Source organism: Tachyglossus aculeatus, chromosome 11, assembly GCF_015852505.1.
Source record: "Tachyglossus aculeatus isolate mTacAcu1 chromosome 11, mTacAcu1.pri, whole genome shotgun sequence".
Taxonomy (NCBI): domain Eukaryota; kingdom Metazoa; phylum Chordata; class Mammalia; order Monotremata; family Tachyglossidae; genus Tachyglossus; species Tachyglossus aculeatus.
In genome coordinates, this window is record NC_052076.1 from 66,447,703 (window position 1) to 66,466,635 (window position 18,933).

General features: G+C 42.7%; 1 protein-coding gene across 3 annotated transcripts in view; it reads left to right on the plus strand.

Moving 5' to 3' along the window:
* Positions 1 to 18,933, plus strand: part of PHKB (phosphorylase kinase regulatory subunit beta) — a 261,142-nt gene that overhangs the window by 92,253 nt on the left and 149,956 nt on the right. For all 3 annotated transcript variants that reach the window (XM_038753617.1, XM_038753619.1, XM_038753618.1), the window contains one exon: positions 17,641 to 17,756. In XM_038753617.1, the coding sequence (XP_038609545.1) occupies positions 17,641 to 17,756 (116 nt within the window). The remainder of the gene's footprint in view (positions 1 to 17,640; positions 17,757 to 18,933) is intronic.

Here is an 18,933-nt window from a genome sequence, read left to right on the forward strand (position 1 = left end):
CCCTCCTGAGTTTGGCTCACAGCTGAAGCCTGCATCATTTCACTCCTAATTTTTACAAGGTTCTGGATCACTGACTCTGCGTTCTTTCTCAGTGTCTCTCGGAGACAGTGACAGAGGAGCCCTTTCATTCAGGGAAGGCATCCACGGAGGTGGAAAAAGTCATGTTTTATGCATCAGCTTTTGGAGGTTGCGCTTCCAGGAGTTTCCCTGTTCATTAAGCCGGAAGGTCTTCCTGACTACTTGCTAACGAACGTGCCAACTGCAAATATAACCACAGCAAGGAGACAAATCTATGGTGAAAATATCTGTACAGAGCAAATATGAACAGTTCGCTAACATACCACATGGAGATGGACTTAGAAAATAAGTTTCCCAATTCCTATTACCAGTTAAGTTAAAAGGGTCAATTGGACTAATATAGCTTTATAGTTAAAGTACAATACTGTGGTGATTCATTACTTTGTTAAAAAGTAGTTCTTGCACTGAAACTTGAAATATACTCCATAATGCTTATTTAGCTAACTTATTCCAAAGCAGAGAACATAAACAAAATCACGGTGGCTCAGCATTCTGTCTACATAATCCAGTATGTTGTTCTGCCTTCTGCGGGGGCAGCCAAGGATGTTTGGAGCAGTGGAAGTGTGGAGAAGCAGTGGAAAGAGCACGGGCTTGGGAGTCAGAGGTCATGGGTTCGAATCCTGGCTCTACCACTGGTCAGCTGTGTGACCTTGGGCAAACCGCTTAACTTCTGTATGCCTCAGTTACCTCATCTGGAAAATGGGGATTAAGACTGTGAGCCCCACGTGGGACAAGCTGATCACCTTGTATCCCCCCAGTGCTTAGAACAGTGCTTCGCACATAGTAAGCACTTAACAAGTACCATCATTGTTATTACGAGGAGCATAGCTGGGACTGAAAGAAGGGCATCACCCCTGACTTTCTGGCGGTGGTGTTGGGAGGTCCAAGGTCAGAGCGCAAGCTCAAGGATACCTGACATAAACAGCGAAGCAGGGAGATCAGAATTGTAGTGAGAGATCGAATGAAAGATCTAGAATGGCAGGGAATGTTGGGAGAGGGAATGTCCAAGGTAGCAGGAAGGGCCAGCTTCAGACATTCAATCGCCCCGACACAGAGCCAAATACGTCACCCCCCCACGTTGTGCATGATGACATCAGCTCACGCTGTATATATAACATAATGTGATGTTGCCTTGCCCACAACATTTCTCCACCACGTGTCATTCCTGGCCCAGCCCCCGCCACCATTCAGCTGAGCACTGTGAACAGCTCAGATCTGAGACCCCCAATTTATGCTCCACGAATAAATCCCTTTGATCCCACCATCATGTTGGAGGAAGGCCCTGGTGGAGCCATCTCTGAGAGAAGCCATGTGGTGGCCATCTTCGAGAAGTGTAAGGGGCCTCCATCTTTGAGAAGGATTTGGAAATGACCATTTTTAAGAAAACAAACCATCTTTGAGGAGGGCTTATGAAGTCTTCCCCGCTCACTGGTCATGTGAAGTAGTCAGCCCTAGCTAGAGTGTGCCCAAGGAAGACAGTACAAGGCCCAGAGAGTTGAGGGGAACTTTAAAATAACCAGGGGAGGCAATTGAGGGGCAGCATCGGTGAGGGGCGGTGATGAAAAACAACAGAAAAGGTTGCACATGGACAGGTAGCGAAGAGACTGTTCAGTTTTTTTGTAAAATCTTCGTGGGTTTCAACTTGTTATCCTATAGGCCTTGATTTCTGTGCAAACTGCATTTGGTCTTGCACCTTAAAGCTAATTCTAGGACATTTTCAGGAAGGAATTTATATGGTCAATACTTATTGTTTAGTGGAAATGAGTTTATTTCCGCCTTAATTTCAGAGGAGTGCTTTTGGAAAAGGGTATTTTAAATGCTTCATATTTTAGTTATTACCTTGAAATTGGCTTTATTTCTTACCAGCCAAATGACTGGATTTGTAGTTTTTTCTAAATTTGTGTCCCCCAGTCCTTACTCTAACTGGTTTTCATAAGTATCTGGCATCCTTTTGCAACATATTGTGTGTGCAAGAGAGACTATCTAGTTATTAACATTATGGGAATGATTATAGAGTTATTGCCATGGGAGAAACAAAACCACCCTCAAGTTGAATGTGCTTACAATGTGGAACTTTATTAATCTGATGACAGTTTAGCTTTCCCTCTTCTCCCTTTCTTAGTTTTCATTATTTATACTAATCATGTTTAAATGTGCGAAGTCCATGATGTTAATATACACGGGTAATCAGCCATTCGTATTTATTGAGCACTTACTCTGTGTAGAGCACTGTACTAAGTATTTGGGGAAGTGCAGTATAACAATAGGTTTTTCATTTCACCAACCCTGTTTGCCTGTAAGGCATTTTCCAATTTAACTGATGAATGGAAGCAGATCATTTCTCTCGGTTTTGTTTCAAGTTTCAAATTTATAACTGTATGCATCTAAACATACTCGGTACAGATACAGTTCTTGAGACCATAAACTCATCCTTTAGACTGTAAACTCATTGTGGGCAGGGAAGTGTCTACCAACTCTGATGTTCTCTACTCTCCCAAGTGCTTAGTACAGTTCTCTGCACACAGTAAGCGCTCAATAAATAACATTGAATGATGTTAGCTGGCAAGAATTAGTGGCCTGGCAATTTTGCCACTGCATTTTTTCAGTAATATTGTGGGGGAAAAAAACGAGCACTGGTTTAAGTGGTGACATTGTTACCCTATGCAGGGTCATGCAAACCCTGGTAACATTTTGGCATTTGCCTACTGCCTCTGGAGTAAGCTTTACATTTGGAGCTTTTCCAATGAGAGGATGGAAAAGAGCAGTCTCTGTCCCTATTTAATAACAACAATAATGATAATAATATTTGTTATGTGTTTACTATGTGCCAACCACTGTTCTAAGCACTGGGGTAGATACAAGCTAATAATAATAATGGCATTTGGTAAGCGCTAGCTATTTGCAAAGCACTGTTCTAAGCGCTGGGGGGCATACAAGGTGATCAGGTTGTCCCTCGTGGGGCTCCCAGTCTTAATCCCCATTTTACAGATGAGGGAACTGAGGCTCTGAGAAGTCGTGACTTGCCCAAAGTCACACAACTGACAAGTGGAGGAGTCGGGATTAGAACCCATGACCTCTGATTCCCAAGCCCGGGCTCTATCCACTAGGCCATGCTGCTTCCTTACTTCCTGGTGTTATTGCAGGAGGGGCCCCCAAAGCCCTCCTCAGAAGCTTCATCCATTGGCATGGAAATCATCATCATCAATCGTATTTATTGAGTGCTTACTATGTGCAGAGCACTGTACTAAGCACTTGGGAAGTACAAATTGGCAACATATAGAGACAGTCCCTACCCAACAGTGGGCTCACAGTCTAAAAGGGGGAGACAGAGAACAAAACCAAACATACTAACAAAATAAAATAAATAGAATAGATATGTACAAATAAAATAAATAAATAAATAGAGTAAAAAATATGTACAAACATATATACATATATACATGGAAATGTATACAGCCTATTGGTTGGAGGTGGTCTGATTCAGATAAAACCCCAAAATGTTCTTGAATGAGGGGCTTAAGACCACAGTTCTTCTACTGATGCTCCCCTTAATAAGGCAATTTGTAATGAAAGTGATGTTGATAGTAATTATAATTGTGGTAGTTATCATTAATAATCATATTTATTGAGTGCTTACTGAGTGATTAAAATAAGACTAAGAAGAAGAATGCCATAAATGCGTACTATGTCACAGGTCCTGTGCTAAGCCTGTGGTTAGACTCAAGATAATCAGATCTACATTAGGTCAGCATCCCTTCCGCCAACCTTTATTAAATGCTTATTCTGTTCTAAGCACTGGGTTAGATACAAAGTTATCCGATCAGATACCATCTCTGCCCCACAATCTTTCGCATTTCCTACCGATAAGGAAACGGAGGCCCAGGAAAGTTAAGTGGTTTAACTGAGGTCACAGGGCAGGCCAGTGGCAGAGCTGGGACTCAAACCTAGGTCTCCTCGAATGCCATCCCTGGCTCTTTCCAGTCGGCCAGGCTGCCATCCCAAGAAACACCGCAAAGTGTACTAAAGCAGATGGATTGCCAACACCTATAAAGATAGGATCGGACTTGCAAGTTATGATCAATTCAAGAAATAATATATAAAAAATAGAAGGCTTAATGGGACCAGGGAGCATAGTTTCCTGGAAACAGAGCCCACAAACAAGAAGGGGAAATAATAATAATGGTATTAATGGTAGTAAAGAAGCAACATGATGAAATAGAATGAGTACAGGTCTTGGAATCAGGAAACCCAGGTTCTAATCCTGCCTGTCATCTTCCCACTGTGTGACTTTGGGCAAGTCGTTTAACTTCCCTGTGCCTCAGTTTCATCTCCTGTAAAATTTGGGCTCTCCCTCCCCTTTAGGCTGTGAGCCCTATTTGGGACAGGGACTGTGTGATTCCTTATAAGGTATCTATCTCAAAGCTTAGTACAGTGCATGGCACATTTTATACATTTAACAAAGACCAGAGATATTTTTAATTTGAGATTTTGCAGCTTGAGTCAATTAAAGTGGGCCGTATTTTACGTGTTATTAAAATAGGAACATGAAATTTCGATACACTTCACCTGGATCTCCAGCTGCCGCCTCGACGACATTTTAAAGCAGCATGGTGGGTCAGCATGGGAGTCAGAAGGTCATGGGTTCTAATCCCAGCAATGCCATTTGTCTTCTTTGTGACCTTGGGCAAGTCACTTCACTTCTCTGTGCCAAAGTTACCTCATCTGGATAATGGGATTAAGACTGTGAGCTTTATGCAGGACAGGGATTGTGTCCAACCCAATTTGCTTGTAACAAATTATTGCTTAACAAATACCATAAGTATTATTATTATTATTTTTAAAGTGAGCTCAGTAAAGCCTCGGTTTCTCTTAGTTTTCCCAAGTCTGTGATAAAACCGTCCTTTTTCTTCTCTTGCTCCTAACTTTGGAGTCATGTTTCAAGTCATTCTCTCATTCCACCTCCACATTCAATTTTTCAGGACTTGACAGTTTTCCCCCAGCACATCTCACATATCCACCTCTTCTCTCCACTCTTATGATGTCAGCCCTAATATTAAACATAGTCCATGACTAGTTACTTTAATAATCTCCTTGATGGGTTCACTTACTTCTCCTTTCTCAGGATTATTCTACCCACACAGCTGCAAGCATCCTTTTTCTCAAACGTTAAGAGGATCAAAGAATAATTATACCATTTGTTAAGCGCTTACTATGCCAGGCACTGTTCTAAGTGCTGGGGTAGATACAAGATAATTGAGTTGGACACAGCCCCTGTCCTACATAGAGCTCACATTCTTAATCCCCATTTTGCATGATTGAGTCATGCAAAGATACACATGCATCCAAGACAAGAATTTGCATCTACCTCTATTCTTTCCATCATCATCAATCGTATTTATTGAGCACTTACTGTGTGCAGAGCACTGTACTAAGCGCTTGGGAAGTACAAGTTGGCAACATATAGAGACGGTCCCTACCCAATAGTGGGCTCACAGTCTAAAAGGGAGAGACAAAGAACAAAACCAAACATACTAACAAAATAAAAGAAATAGAATAGATATGTACAAGTAAAATAAATAGAGTAATAAATATGTACAAACATATATACATATATACAGGTGCTGTGGGGAAGATGGAGGGTATTTGCGGGGCATTTGAGGGAAGGGGCCTAGCACTTAGTACCTTGCATGATGAAAGGTATTAGTTTGTCACAGCAGCAAAACATTACAGACCTGGGATTTCTAGGGAATATTTTCAGAGTCTGAGTCCGGCTCATTTTAAGTTTTTGTGGTATACTGATAAAAAATCATTTTGTAAATGAAGAAGCACGTTCTATATCCAGTAATTTTCTCGCAAGACAGTGCGAGGTAGGTAACCCTCAAATGCAAGTTGGTGAAGGGCTTTCAACCAAAACCAGGCAGGGATGTTCCTAAGAAATTCTGGAAGAAACATGGCCTAGTTAAAGCAGGAGCCTGGGAGTCGGATGACCTGGGTTCTAAACCCAGCTACCCAACTCATCTCCCGTGTGACCTGCTGTGTGAGAAAGAAAATGGTCTTAGCACTGGTTGTGCATACATAGTAGGACTGAGGACAAAGTGGCTTCTAGATAGTAAAATGACTTACAATGTAAGGCCTAGATTAAATATATTAGGCATTTGAATTGCTTTCTGTATCAAGGTAGAAATTTGCAAATGCAGTTGCTTTGAGAAAATATTACTCTCAGTCCTATATTTAGAAAACCAGCACCAACTTTGGTTTTTGATTTTCAATTTGCATTTAGACTGTACCATTAATCAGTGAGACTGAGATGACAATCACTTTAACATTTTAAGTAACTAAACCCTTAAAGAGGATGAAGGATTCTTGCTTGGAAACTGTGTTGTTGCACAGAAATGTCTAATGAGACAGGAAAATGCTTTCCATAGTTAAAATAGAATTTACAGCCGTTTGGGAGGTTCAAAAGATACGGCACTTTTTTATGATGAAGTGTGTTATATTAATTTAAGATTTGTAAGATGAAAAATGGATGATTTGCAGGATTTTCATACAAACCTAGAAAAGCATCCATCAGGTCAGAAAAGGGGACTCTTGAGACATTCCTAACAAGTCCTAAGTTTCTTTCCCTTCCCTCTTAAGTGGTCATTGATTTAAATTATGCTTAAGCAGGCTTGCTGTGGATTTCTTGGGGTGTTATGCAGAAAGGAAACATTTATAGTTACCAGTGTGACAGGAAAGGTTGTTTACCCATAACCCAAGTCATCTATTTTTAAACCCTCGTGTCTACAGCAGTTCCAAGGCAATTTGAACATGTTCCTATCAACTCAAGACTCTCAACTGTAATGTGAACTTGGTCCTGATCACAGATAATTGGAGAGAGCACTAAATTTAGCCTTTCAATGATCCGTTCTGCTAAAAATCCACTTGGGAATTAGTTGCTTTACTCTTTTGATATATTCTCTTTTTGCCATGCTTTGTTCATCTTAAAGGAGCAGATAGGGACCAATTCTCTATATGTTACCAATTTGTACTTCCCAAGCGCTTAGTACAGTGCTCTGCATACAGTAAGCACTCAATAAATGCAATTGAATGAATGAATGAATGAGTGAATGAGGGGAGCTAACATATATTGTCCCATTTAGCACTTTTAAAAGAAAAGCTTGTATGAGCACTTTAACTGTTTTGATCTTTTATGGGGTTCAGTGGTGTCTTTTTATATTACCATGGGTTAAGTATGGTGGATTCTTTCTTTCAGTGAAGTTGCATTAGGGTCTTAGAAGAAGAGGAAGATTGTGGTTTCCTGGCCCTTCTTTTAGGTATGGAATTTCTGAGATGTGGTAGGGTGCCACTTATTACAAGATTCCTGGCATAGAAAGTTATCGTCGTTCCAAAAAACTTAACAGTAGAGAAAATTGGGAGCCCATAGTATATTTTGGAACTTAATCGGGAGCAATTTTTAGTAATGGTAGTAGTATTCTGCGAGTGCTCAAATAGTATGGTGCACTGTACTAGGCTGTTGTGCAAACAGTAGCAGAAACTCTGTGGCCTAGTCTTTTAGACTGTGAGCCCACTGTTGGGCATGGACTGTCTCTATATGTTGCCAATTTGTACTTCCCAAGCGCTTAGTACAGTGCTCTGCACACAGTAAGCGCTCAATAAATACGATTGATGATGATGACTAGTGGAAAGAGCCTGGGAGTCAGAGGTCCCGGGTTCTAGTCGTGGCTCTGTCTCTTGCTGTATGATCTTGGGCAAGTCATTTAATTTCTCCGGGCTTCAGTTTCCTCATCTGTGAGTCCTAGGTAGGACAGTGATGGTCTGACCCGATTATCTTGTATCTACCCCAGTGCTTAGTAGTGGACTTTAAACATAGTAAACATTTATCCAATTTGCTCTTTGCTAACAAAGGAAAAAATGGTTGTGGATCTAAAAGTGTTTGGATCGCTGGGTGGAAGTGACCTGGAGATCATCTGAGAATCCGAGTCTCCTAACTACCAGTCTCAGGTGCTTTCTTCTGGACCACACTTCCTTATCATCATTAAGCATCTGCCATCCAAGTTGAGATATCCTGGAGGCAAGAGGAGGATTGGATTGTGGGGAAGAGATCAGGCCTACAGAGGTAGTAATGCTAGTATTTACTAAGTGCCTACAGTGTGCAGAACTCTTTACTTATGAACTGGGAAAAACAAAAGTGATGGAAAGTAGACATTGTCTCTGGCCCTCACGGGATTCACAATCTAGCAGTATTCGGGAAGAAGGGACTGGGGACAAGCTTATAAGGAAGAATGAAGTGATAAAACACCAAAACAACATAAGAGCCAAGGGCAACTACACAAAATTAAAACTAAACAATCAGGAGAGTCCTGTGGCTAGAGGAGCAGAAATTCAGTCTTCTCATAGTCCAAAGCACACCTACAGCCACAGCAATCAATCAATCAATCAGTCATATTTATTGAGTGCTTACTATGTGCAGAGCACTGTACTAAGCGCTTGGGAAGTACAAATTGGCAACATATAGAGACAGTCCCTACCCAACATTGGGCTCACAGTCTAAAAGGGGGAGACAGAGAAAAAAAAACCAAACATACTAACAAAATAAAATAAATAGAATAGATATGTACAAGTAAAATAAATAGAGTAATAAATATGTACAAACATATATACATATATACAGGTGCTGTGCATATATACTGTTATTGCTCCCAACCTTCCTGGGATTTTATGGAGACCTCATGCTGGGGGACTGTTCTTTTTCCCACCGGGGTGGTGCAAGACAGGATGGGATAGAGTCCCCTTGATGGACCTGAGGAAAGTTACCAGGAGGCAGCGTGGCTGTATGATAGAGGGGAAACTGAGGGCTCACAGTGACTGATTTTCACTTTTAATGCAGACATTTACCTAGAAATGTACTTTTTGTCTAAATGAAGGGTTCACCACTTGTTTTTTTTTTCCATTGGGCCTGGAGTTCTTTAAATAATCTTAAATTTTCTTCTGTAGTAAGGGGAGTCAGAACTGTACAGTTAGCTAGTTCTCAATTCCCAATTTCACAGGGAAATCTTTTCACACCCAGAATCTCTTGTGGCACCCAAGCATTTTTTTTTAAACTCCTGGTTCTAGTTGTATGAAGATTTAAAAGTACGAAAATTACTGTGACAAGAGGATTGTTTGACCTCTCCTATTAGGGTTTTAATGCATTCTAGTAACAGCATAAATATTGAGGTGATTTTTAATGTTTGTAACGTTTTGGAGAAACTAAAAATGAATATGTAGAACCAGCAAATATCAGCGAGCCCATTTGGATCCCTTCTAGGGCTCCTTCTGGTTAGAAGTGTTTTATGAAGTCTATATCATCACCTGTTAGTAACGGTAGGAATCTTCATGGCAAGTTTTATTCATGCATTTTAAGACAGATGAAAGGGTGGACTGAAGGAGAAGGAATAGGTATGTCCCCAAGGATTTTATAATTTTAACAGTATTGTGGCCCAGGCCTTCTTTCATTTTTCTACCTTTTCAATGAAACCTTCAGGGAGGAAAAATGCAATTTGTACTGAACTGCCCGGGCTGGCTGAGTCATACAAAACCTCAGTGGGACGTGAAAGTGCGTTGAAGAACCCAGGGCTACACTTATTACAGACCTGAAAGAAGATGAGTAACAAACCATCCTTGAAACGGGAGAGAAGCTGCTCCCATAATTAGTTTGGATGACCCACCCCTCCTTGGGGGTTTCTTGCAGGTTTGAGATTACTCTAAACAGGTGGGGTATTTTAAATCAAGGCTGCTAGATCCGTGTTAACTTAATTTTAACCTTCCACCAATAAAAGCAGTGAAAGGGCCTGATTAATAGCAGCTGTATATAAATAAAAGCAGTATAGTCCTTTTGACTTCTCTCCCACATGCTGGTTGGGGAGGTGAATGCAGTGCTTTAGCAATCGGTCTGACTGAAATTTCGGGCAGCGTATTTGTGACTCTGCTCTTCATCTCCTGCCTAGGAACAGGAAACACTGGAGTGTTTATTAGAGTAATTTTCAGCAGGGTATTTTTTTTTTACTCTCATTTTAATGTTTGCAAATTGTTTTTTCACACCCATTAATAAACCATTATTGAATGATGGCTGCAGGTACTCCAGAAAGTATCCCAAGTTACTTGAAAGAATTATTGCGCTATATAGAGTGCCCAATCTTTTTGTAGGAAGTAACTTTGTAAAGTGTGTGGCACAGAGTGGAAAAAAAATTAATTTACTCACTGCCTGACTAATGGTATTTTTTTAATGGTATTTAAGTGCCTACTATTGGCCAGGCACTGTACTAAACCCTGGGGTAGTTACAAGCTAGTTTGGTTGGACCTAGTCCATGTCCTCCAATGGGGCTCACAGTCTTCATCCCCATTTTACAGATGAGGTAACCGAGGCACAAAGAAATTAAATGACTTGCCCAAGGTCACTCAGCAGACAGTCTGTGGCAGGGCTGGGATTAGAACCCAGGTCCTTTTGACTCCCAGGGCCGTGCTCTATGCACTAGGCCATGCTGCTTCTCTAGTCGGTGCTGTTAAATGGTGTAAATTCTGTGATTGTCTCAGAAAGTGTGTTTATTACAGACTAGGCTAGTTGGCCTTCAGCAGAGTGCTTGATTATCACCTTTGTTGGAAGTGTTTGAATAGCCACCCAGTGGTGTTTCTGCTGGGCTCTGGGGAGAGAACGGTTGTAGGAGAACTCTCCCTGGCCAAAATCCTCCCTCCCTGCACGCTATTTGGAGCCTGGGTTGGTGAGGAAGCATGTTTCACCCCGTCTTTGATAGTTCCTATGGTAGGACCTTTGCAGGAGCCTGTAGTAGACCCCCAGGTGGCATTGGTTACAGAGGAGGAAATCTCACCCGCATCTCTCAGACCACATATGATTTCCCAAGTTATAGCTAATTCCTAAAGTTACAAAGGAAGCCCCATCATTGCCCTGTGTTGGTATGATGTGACTGATTGTGGTAATGGGGTGACTTCCCAGACTCCTGCCTCTCCTCACTCCCGTCCATACTTCACTCTTGCTGCCTGGATCATTTTTCTACAAAAACAATCAGAATATTTCACCCCACTCCTCAAAAAAAAACTCCTCCGCATCAAACAGAAACTCCTCACCATTGGCTTTAAAGCACTCCATCACTTGCCCCTTCGTACCTCACCTCGCTACTCTCGTACTAATACCCAGCCCACACACTTCACTTCTCTAATGCTAACCTTCTCACCACTCCTCTATTTCATCTATCTAGCTGTCGACCACTCGCCCACGTCTTGCCTCTGGACTAGAATGCCCTCCCTTCTCAAATCCAAGAGCTACGCTCCCCCGTTTCAAAGCCTTATTGAAGGCACATCTCCTCCAAGAGACCTTCCCTGACTAAGTTCCCCGTTCCTCTTCACCCACTCCCTTATGCATCACCCTTACTAGCTCCCTCTGTTCTTCTCCTCTCCCAGTCCCACAGCACTCATGTACAAATCTGTAATTTATTTATTTTTATTAATGTCTGTCATGTCCCCACTCCTGCCCCCCCATCTAGACTGTATGCTCATTGTGGACAGGGAACATGTCAGTTTATTGTTGTATTGTACTCCTCTGCACACAGTAAGTGCTCAATAAATACCATTGAAAGAATGAATGAAAATACAAAGTTCCAAGCTCATTTAATCCTACAGGTCTATCCTAGGGAATACCTCATCTCCTGACTTCCTGCAGAGTTCCCCAAATGGTGTGCTGGAAGTCATGGAGATTGAGAGTCTGTTTTATCCTTTTCCCAACACCCAGATGGAAAGGGGAGATGGAGTAGCCAGAGAGCAGGGGCAAGTATGCTGAAAGGGAGAGGAGAGGAGAAGGCATTGTCTTGTGGATTTTTTAGGGACTTTAAAAGGGGGTGGGCCGCCACAACAGGTGGAGATTGGTTGCATTTGGCTAAGGTAGGGAAGAGTCTGGTGGAGCGTACAGTTTTTCATACCGTCTTAGGTATTTCCATCGCTACTCAAATGACAAATATTTGAAGAGTTAAGGGGGTGTCTTTACTCTTTGGGAAATCAATCAATGGTATTTATTGAGCACTTACGTGCAGAGCCCTATACTAAGCACTTGGGAGAGTACAGTGCAACAGAGTTAATAATAATTGTGGTATACATTAAGCGCTTAATACATGGCAAGCATTCTTCTAAGCACTAGGGAATATACAAGGTAATGTCAGACAGCTCCTTTCCCACATGAGGCTTACAATATGAGGGAGAATAAGCACTTAGTACAGTGCTCTGCACACAGTAAGCTTATTGTGTGCAGAGCACTTCTATTAAGCACTTGGTAGAGTATGGTACAACAATAACCTGCCCACAATGAGCTTATAGTCGAGAGGTAAGTAACTCACCCAAGGTCACAAAGCAGGCACATGGCAGTGTCAGGATTAGAACCCAAGTCCTGTGACTCCGAGGCCTATGGTCTTTCTGTTAGGCTATGCTGCTCCTCAGAGTTGATAGGCACGTTTCCTGCCCACAACGAGCCACACCGTGTTACTGTGAGCTGCATGCCCAGTTCTTGTTGTTTTTATTGAACCTGTGCATGCCAGCTAACACAATTTACCAAAGAATATCTTATGCTATTCATAATGTAATTCTATAATTGTGTTTTTATGCATTATTAAAAGTGTATGTGGCCAGTGGTCGGTGAGACTTAATAGTTTGAAAATTCTGGGAGCTTTGTTTCTGGCTGTGAAAAGACATGAAATGTGTCATTTTCAGGGTTGCACTTAGAAGTTTGGGCAGTTAGGATCATTTTAGATAAAAATTTTCCCAATGTACTACTGATGGTAGCTTACCGGTTTGCAGGAGTTAATGCACATCCCAAAAATAAGCCATTCATTCAGCTGATCTGAAAACTAGGGTCCCTTTGGTATTGAATCTCTGAATCTGCCCTATATTCTCCAGACTGCTACCACGTTATTCTGGGCAATTACGCTATTCTGCCTTAATTATTGCATTAGCCTCCTTGTTGACCTCCCTGCCTCCTATCTCTCCCCACTTCAGTCCACACTTCATCTGCTTCCCAGATAATTTTTTCTTCAAAAACATTCAGTTCACATTTCCCCATTCCTCAAGACCCTCCAATTGTTGCCCATCCACCTCAGCATCAAACAGAGGCTCGTTATCATAGACTTTAAAGCACTCAATCACCTTGCCCCCTTCTATCTTATCTCTGATTTCCTACTACAACCCAGTCCACATACTTTGTTCCTCTAAGGCCAACCTCCATTGCTACTCAAATGACATGTGCAGATGGAAATGGGGATTAAAACTGTGAGCCCCAAGTGGGACAACCTGGTTACCTTGTATCTACCCCAGTGCTTAGAACAGTGCTTGGCACATAGTAAGTGCTTAACAAATACCATTATTATTATTATTATTATTATTATTATTAACAGGTATTAAATCCCCTAAGTCTCATCTATCTCCCCAGCAGGCTATCACTCTCCCAACCTTCAAAGCCTTAATAAAAACTCATCGCTTCCAAGAGGCCTTCCCTGACTAAGACCTCATTTCCTCTCCTACTCCCTTCTGTGTCACCCTCGCACTTGGATTTGTACCTTTTATTCACCCTTCCCTCAACCCCATAGCATTTATGTACCTCTGTTATTTATTTATATTAATGTCTGTCTATTAATGTGGTATCAACTATGTTGAACTCTTGCAAGTACTTATTAGAGTGCTCTGCACACAGTAAGCTCTCAATAAATACTATTGGTTGATACTGAATCAATTCTAGATTTTTGTCCTGTTCCCCAATGGTTACTGAATGATTATTATGGTAGTTGTTATGTGTAAAACGCTGTTCTAAACACTAGGGTAGATAGAAGTAGGACACAGTCCCTGGTCCATATCGGGCTCACAGTCCAAGTAGAAGGGAGAACAGGCATCGAGTCCTCATTTTTCACTTCTGGAAACAGAGATATAAAGAAGTCAAGTGACTTACCCAAGGGCACACAGCAGGCAAGTGGCAGAGCCGGGATTAGAACTCAGGTCCTCTGACTCCCAAACCTCTGGTCTTTTCCTTTGTGTTACACTGCTTCCCCTGATGTCCACTTCTGTCCGTTTTTGCCAGTGATAACAGTGATAATAATAATGGTATTGAAGTGCTTACAAAGCAAGGTACTAAGCCCTGGGATAGATCCAAGATAATCAGGACCCACATGGGACTCACAGTCTAAGTAGGAGAGAGAACAGGAGAGAACAGAAGCAGCGTGGCTCAGTGGAAAGAGCACGGGCTTGGGAGTCAGAGGTCATGGGTTCGAATCCCAGATCCACCACTTGGCAGATGTGTGACTTTGAGCAAGTCACTTAACTTCTCTGTGCCTCAGTTACCTCATCTATAAATGGGGCTTAAAACTGTGAGCCCCAAGTGGGACAACCTGGTTACCTTGTATCTACCCCAGTGCTTAGAACAGTGCTTGGCACATAGTAAGTGCTTAACAAATACCATTATTATTATTATTATTATTAACAGGTATTAAATCCCCATGTTGCAGATGAGGGAACAGAGGCCCAGAGAAGTGAAGGTCACCCACAGGAGTAAATGGCCAAGCCAGGATTAGAACCCAGTTCCTCTGACTCCCATTCATTCATTCAGTCGTATTTATTGAGCGCTTACTGTGTGCAGAGCACTGTACTAAGCGCTTGGGAAGTACAAGTTGGTGACATATAGAGACGGTCCCTACTCAACAACGGTCTCCGAGCTCTTTCCACTAGACCACACTGTATCCTTGGGCTCTGTACTTCCTGGCTCTCATTTATAGAGTACCTGTAACTGTCCTCTCCCTGACTTTCCCGTCACTGTAGACGGCAGTAGCATCCTCCCCATCTCACAGGCCCACAACCTTGGTGTCATCCTCGACTCTGCTCTCTCGTTCACACCAGACATCCAAATCCATAACCAAAACCTGCCGGTCTCACCTCCGCAACATCATCAAGATCTGCCCTTTCCTCTCCTTCCAAACTGCTCCCTTGCTGGTTCAGTCTTTCATCCTATCCCGACTGGATTACTGCATCAGCCTCCTCTCTGATCTCCCATTCTCCTGTCTCTCCCCACTCCAGTCTATACTTCACTCTGCTGCCTGGATTATCTTTGTACAAAAATGCTCTGGGCATGTCACTCCCCTCCTCAAAAATCTCCAGTGGCTGCCTGTCAACCTACGAATCAAGCAAAAACTCCTCACCCTCAGCTTCAAGGCTGTCCATCCCCTCGCCCCCTCCTACCTCACCTCCCGTCTCTCTTTCTACAGCCCAGCCCGCACCCTCTGCTCCTCTGCTGCTAACCACCTCACTGTGCCTCATTCTCGCCTGTCCTGCCATTGACCCCTGGCCCACGTCCTTCCCCTGGCCTGGAATGCCCTCCCTCCACACATCCACAAGCTAGCTCTCTTCCTCCCTTCAAAGCCCTACTGAGAGCTCACCTCTTCCAGGTGGCCTTCCCAGACTGAGCCCCCTTTTTCCCCTTCTCCTCCCCATCCCTCCACCCTACCTCCTTCCCCTCCCCACAGCACTTGTATATATTTGTACAGATTTATTACTCTATTAATTTTACGTGTACATATTTACTATTCTATTTATTTTGTTAATGATGTGCATATAGCTATAATTCTATTTGTTCTGACGATTTTCACACCTGTCTACATGTTTTGTTTTGTTGTCTGTCTTCCCCTTCTAGACTGTGAGCCCGTTGTTGGGTAGGGACCATCTCTTTATGTTGCCGACTTGTACTTCCCAAGCGCTTAGTACAGTGCTCTACACATAGTAAATGCTCAATAAATACAATTGAATGAATGAACTGTGAAATCAGCAGCCAGCAGTGGAACTCTCAGTGGATCAGCAGGATATGTTCCGTAGTGGCCCAGGCACCAGAGTGCCCCTCTAGAATGAAAAGTGCCGCATCTCAGCCCCTCTTCATCCAGTAGATCTCTGCATAGGATTGAAACTCTCTGGGTTGGATTGACTCAAGCTGGACCTGGTTAGCCGCAGACCCCCTGGAAGGGAAGCCTGAACCATCTGGCTGTGGCAGTGGCCAACAGTGCATCTAATTCTGGGCCAGCTCAATGTGGCAGGGACCAATTCTGGGCTGGTAGGCCCCAGGCAGAGTTCTATCAGCCAGCTCCTGAAACCTCAAAATAGTCAGAGGCTATAGGAGGACAGGCCAGCTGGGCCACAACGGAACAACAGCCAAGGCCCAGTGAATACTACTACAAAAGGGAGTCCTCTGTACATCTGCGCAGAGAGAATACTCATTGGGGGAGAAAGGTCAGGGGAAAGGGAACTGCCATAAGGAGCCCTCTTGCTGCCTCACTGTGGGCTTTAAAACACTCAGTACCTTGCCCCCTCCTGCCTCACCTCGCCACTCTCCTACCCAGCCTGCATACTTTGCTCCTCTAGTACTAACCTTCTCCCTGTACCTTGTTCTCGTCTATCTCACCTCTAATCTCTCACCCGGATCCTGCCTTTGGCCTGGAACGCCCTTTCTCCTCATATCCAGCAGACAATTACTCTCCCCCCAATTCAAAGCATTATTGAAGGCACATCTCCTCCAAGAGGCTTTCCCTGTCTAAGCCCTCCTTTTCTCTTCTTCTGCTCCCTTCTGTGTTGCCCTGACTTGCTCCCTTTATTCATCTCCCCTCCCTGCCCCACAGCACTTAAGTATACATCTGTAATTCATTTATTTATATTAATTTCTGCCTTCCCCCAGGCTGTAAGCTCATTGTGGGCAGTGAATAAGTCTGTTTATTGTTATATTGTATTCTCCCAAGCACTTGGTTCAGTGCTCTGCACACAGTAGGCACTCATTAAATGTGATTGAGTGACTGAGCCCTCTTACTACCTGCTTATTTGTTGTGAGCCTGGGAGTCAGAAGGTCATGGGTTCTAATCCTGACTCTGCCACTTGTCTGCTGGGTGACCTTGGGCAATTCACTTCTCTTCTCTGGGCCTCAGTTACCTGATCTGTAAAATGGGAATTGAGACTGAGCCCCATGTGGGAGAAGGGCTTTGTCCAACTCAATTTGCTTATTTCCACCCCAGCACTTAGTATAGTGCTTGGCACATAGTAAGCGCTTAACAAATATTATTATTATTACTACTATTACTATTATTGTTATTATTATCATCATCATTATTACAGGTCCACAGAACCCCACTGGTCAGTTTGGCGGTACCCCCAGGGTACAGGGCCTGAGGTTGTCCAGATTGGTACTAGAAAGCACAGAGCAACTGGCTTCACACAGTGACTGATGCTTATCACCGAGGAGGAGAATTTAAAGAATTGGAGAGGTTAGGTTTGGGGAAGAACAACATTGTTTGGAGTGTCATGTGACTCTAGCAGTATAATAGGAAATTTACAATGTAAGAATGAGTGTAAGCTGTGTTTATTAGAATGTAGTTTAGGAAAAGTAAGCTTTAAAACTCACAGCAGCCATTTGGAGGGAAAAATCTAACTGCACTGTTAATAATAAATAAATCATAAGATGTGTTAAAATGCCCATTCTTTGTGGGTTTTCTTTTCATTTTATTCTAGGTGTCCTTCATTCAGAACCTTGTATTTTGTGTGGAAAGAGTCTACCGGGTACCTGACTTTGGTGTCTGGGAAAGAGGAAGCAAATACAACAATGGCAGCACAGAGCTACATTCCAGGTAATTTGCAGAGCTCTAAGTGCTTTTTGATTTCGCAGGGCTTAATTTGAATTTGAATAGGAAATCAAAGGAGTAGATCAGAATAATGGTTTCTATGGTAATTTTCCAACCCATTTTGATATCCATAATAAGGGTGAAGTTCACTTATAATTAAACCTAGAGAGCCAAGTTGATGGCTCTGGCAGCTGAAGTTCAATGTCTTGAGACTGACTTCACCCAGGGAGCAGCAATTTGGCCCAGCCTCCCCTTACCTCAGCTTCAAAACAAATGGACGTCATTCTTCACAGTCCATTCAAGCCGTTGGCCTTTCTGCCAAAGCCATCAAAGTCATTTTTTTTTCTCTTTAGAGTTACCTGTCTCGAAAAGCCAAAGAGAAGCAGCATGGCCTTGTGGAGAGAACCCAGGCTTGGGAGTCAGAAGGACACTGATGTATGACCTTGGGCAAGTCACTTAACTTCTCTGAGCCTCAGTTTACACATCTGTAAAATGGGGGTTAAGAGTCTGAGCCCTACGTGGAACAGGGACTGTGTCCAACCCAATTGTCTTGTATCTACCCGGAGCTTAGTATAGTGCCTGGCACATAGTAAGCTCTTAACAAATACCATAATTATATTAAAGAGTTATTTCAAAACTTGGCTTGGCTCTCTAAGTTTAATTATAAGTGAACTTCACCCTTATTACGGATATCAAAATGGGTTGGAAAATTCCCAAACTTTATGGAATTTGTAGTTTCTTCTGTCATTGCAGAACATACTATTATTCTAACCTCAAAGAATTGAATGCTGTTTTGAAGACTTCAGCACATAGCCTGATTGGGAAGAGGTAGTTTTTGTTTGGTTTCACTAAGAAACAAACCGATTGATGAGTTGCATTTATTTATGGGCTTACTAATTTCAGAGCCCCATATTAAGCTCTTGGGAAAGTACAAAGAAAGCGAAACACCTATTTCTTGCCCAGAGGAGCGTACAATCTATTCGGAGAGATGGGCACACAAGTGTTTCCCAAAAGTGGGAGCAGGAGGACATTCTGGTTAAAGTATGAGTCTATAATGATGAAATATCAGAATAATCAATTCATTGTGCAATTGAATATATAGGCTGAGAATGGGTCTAAATGCATTAGAGCTGAGGGGGCCTGCTAAGTTGACGTGACTTGAGGTGTTGGGAATTAGTCACTG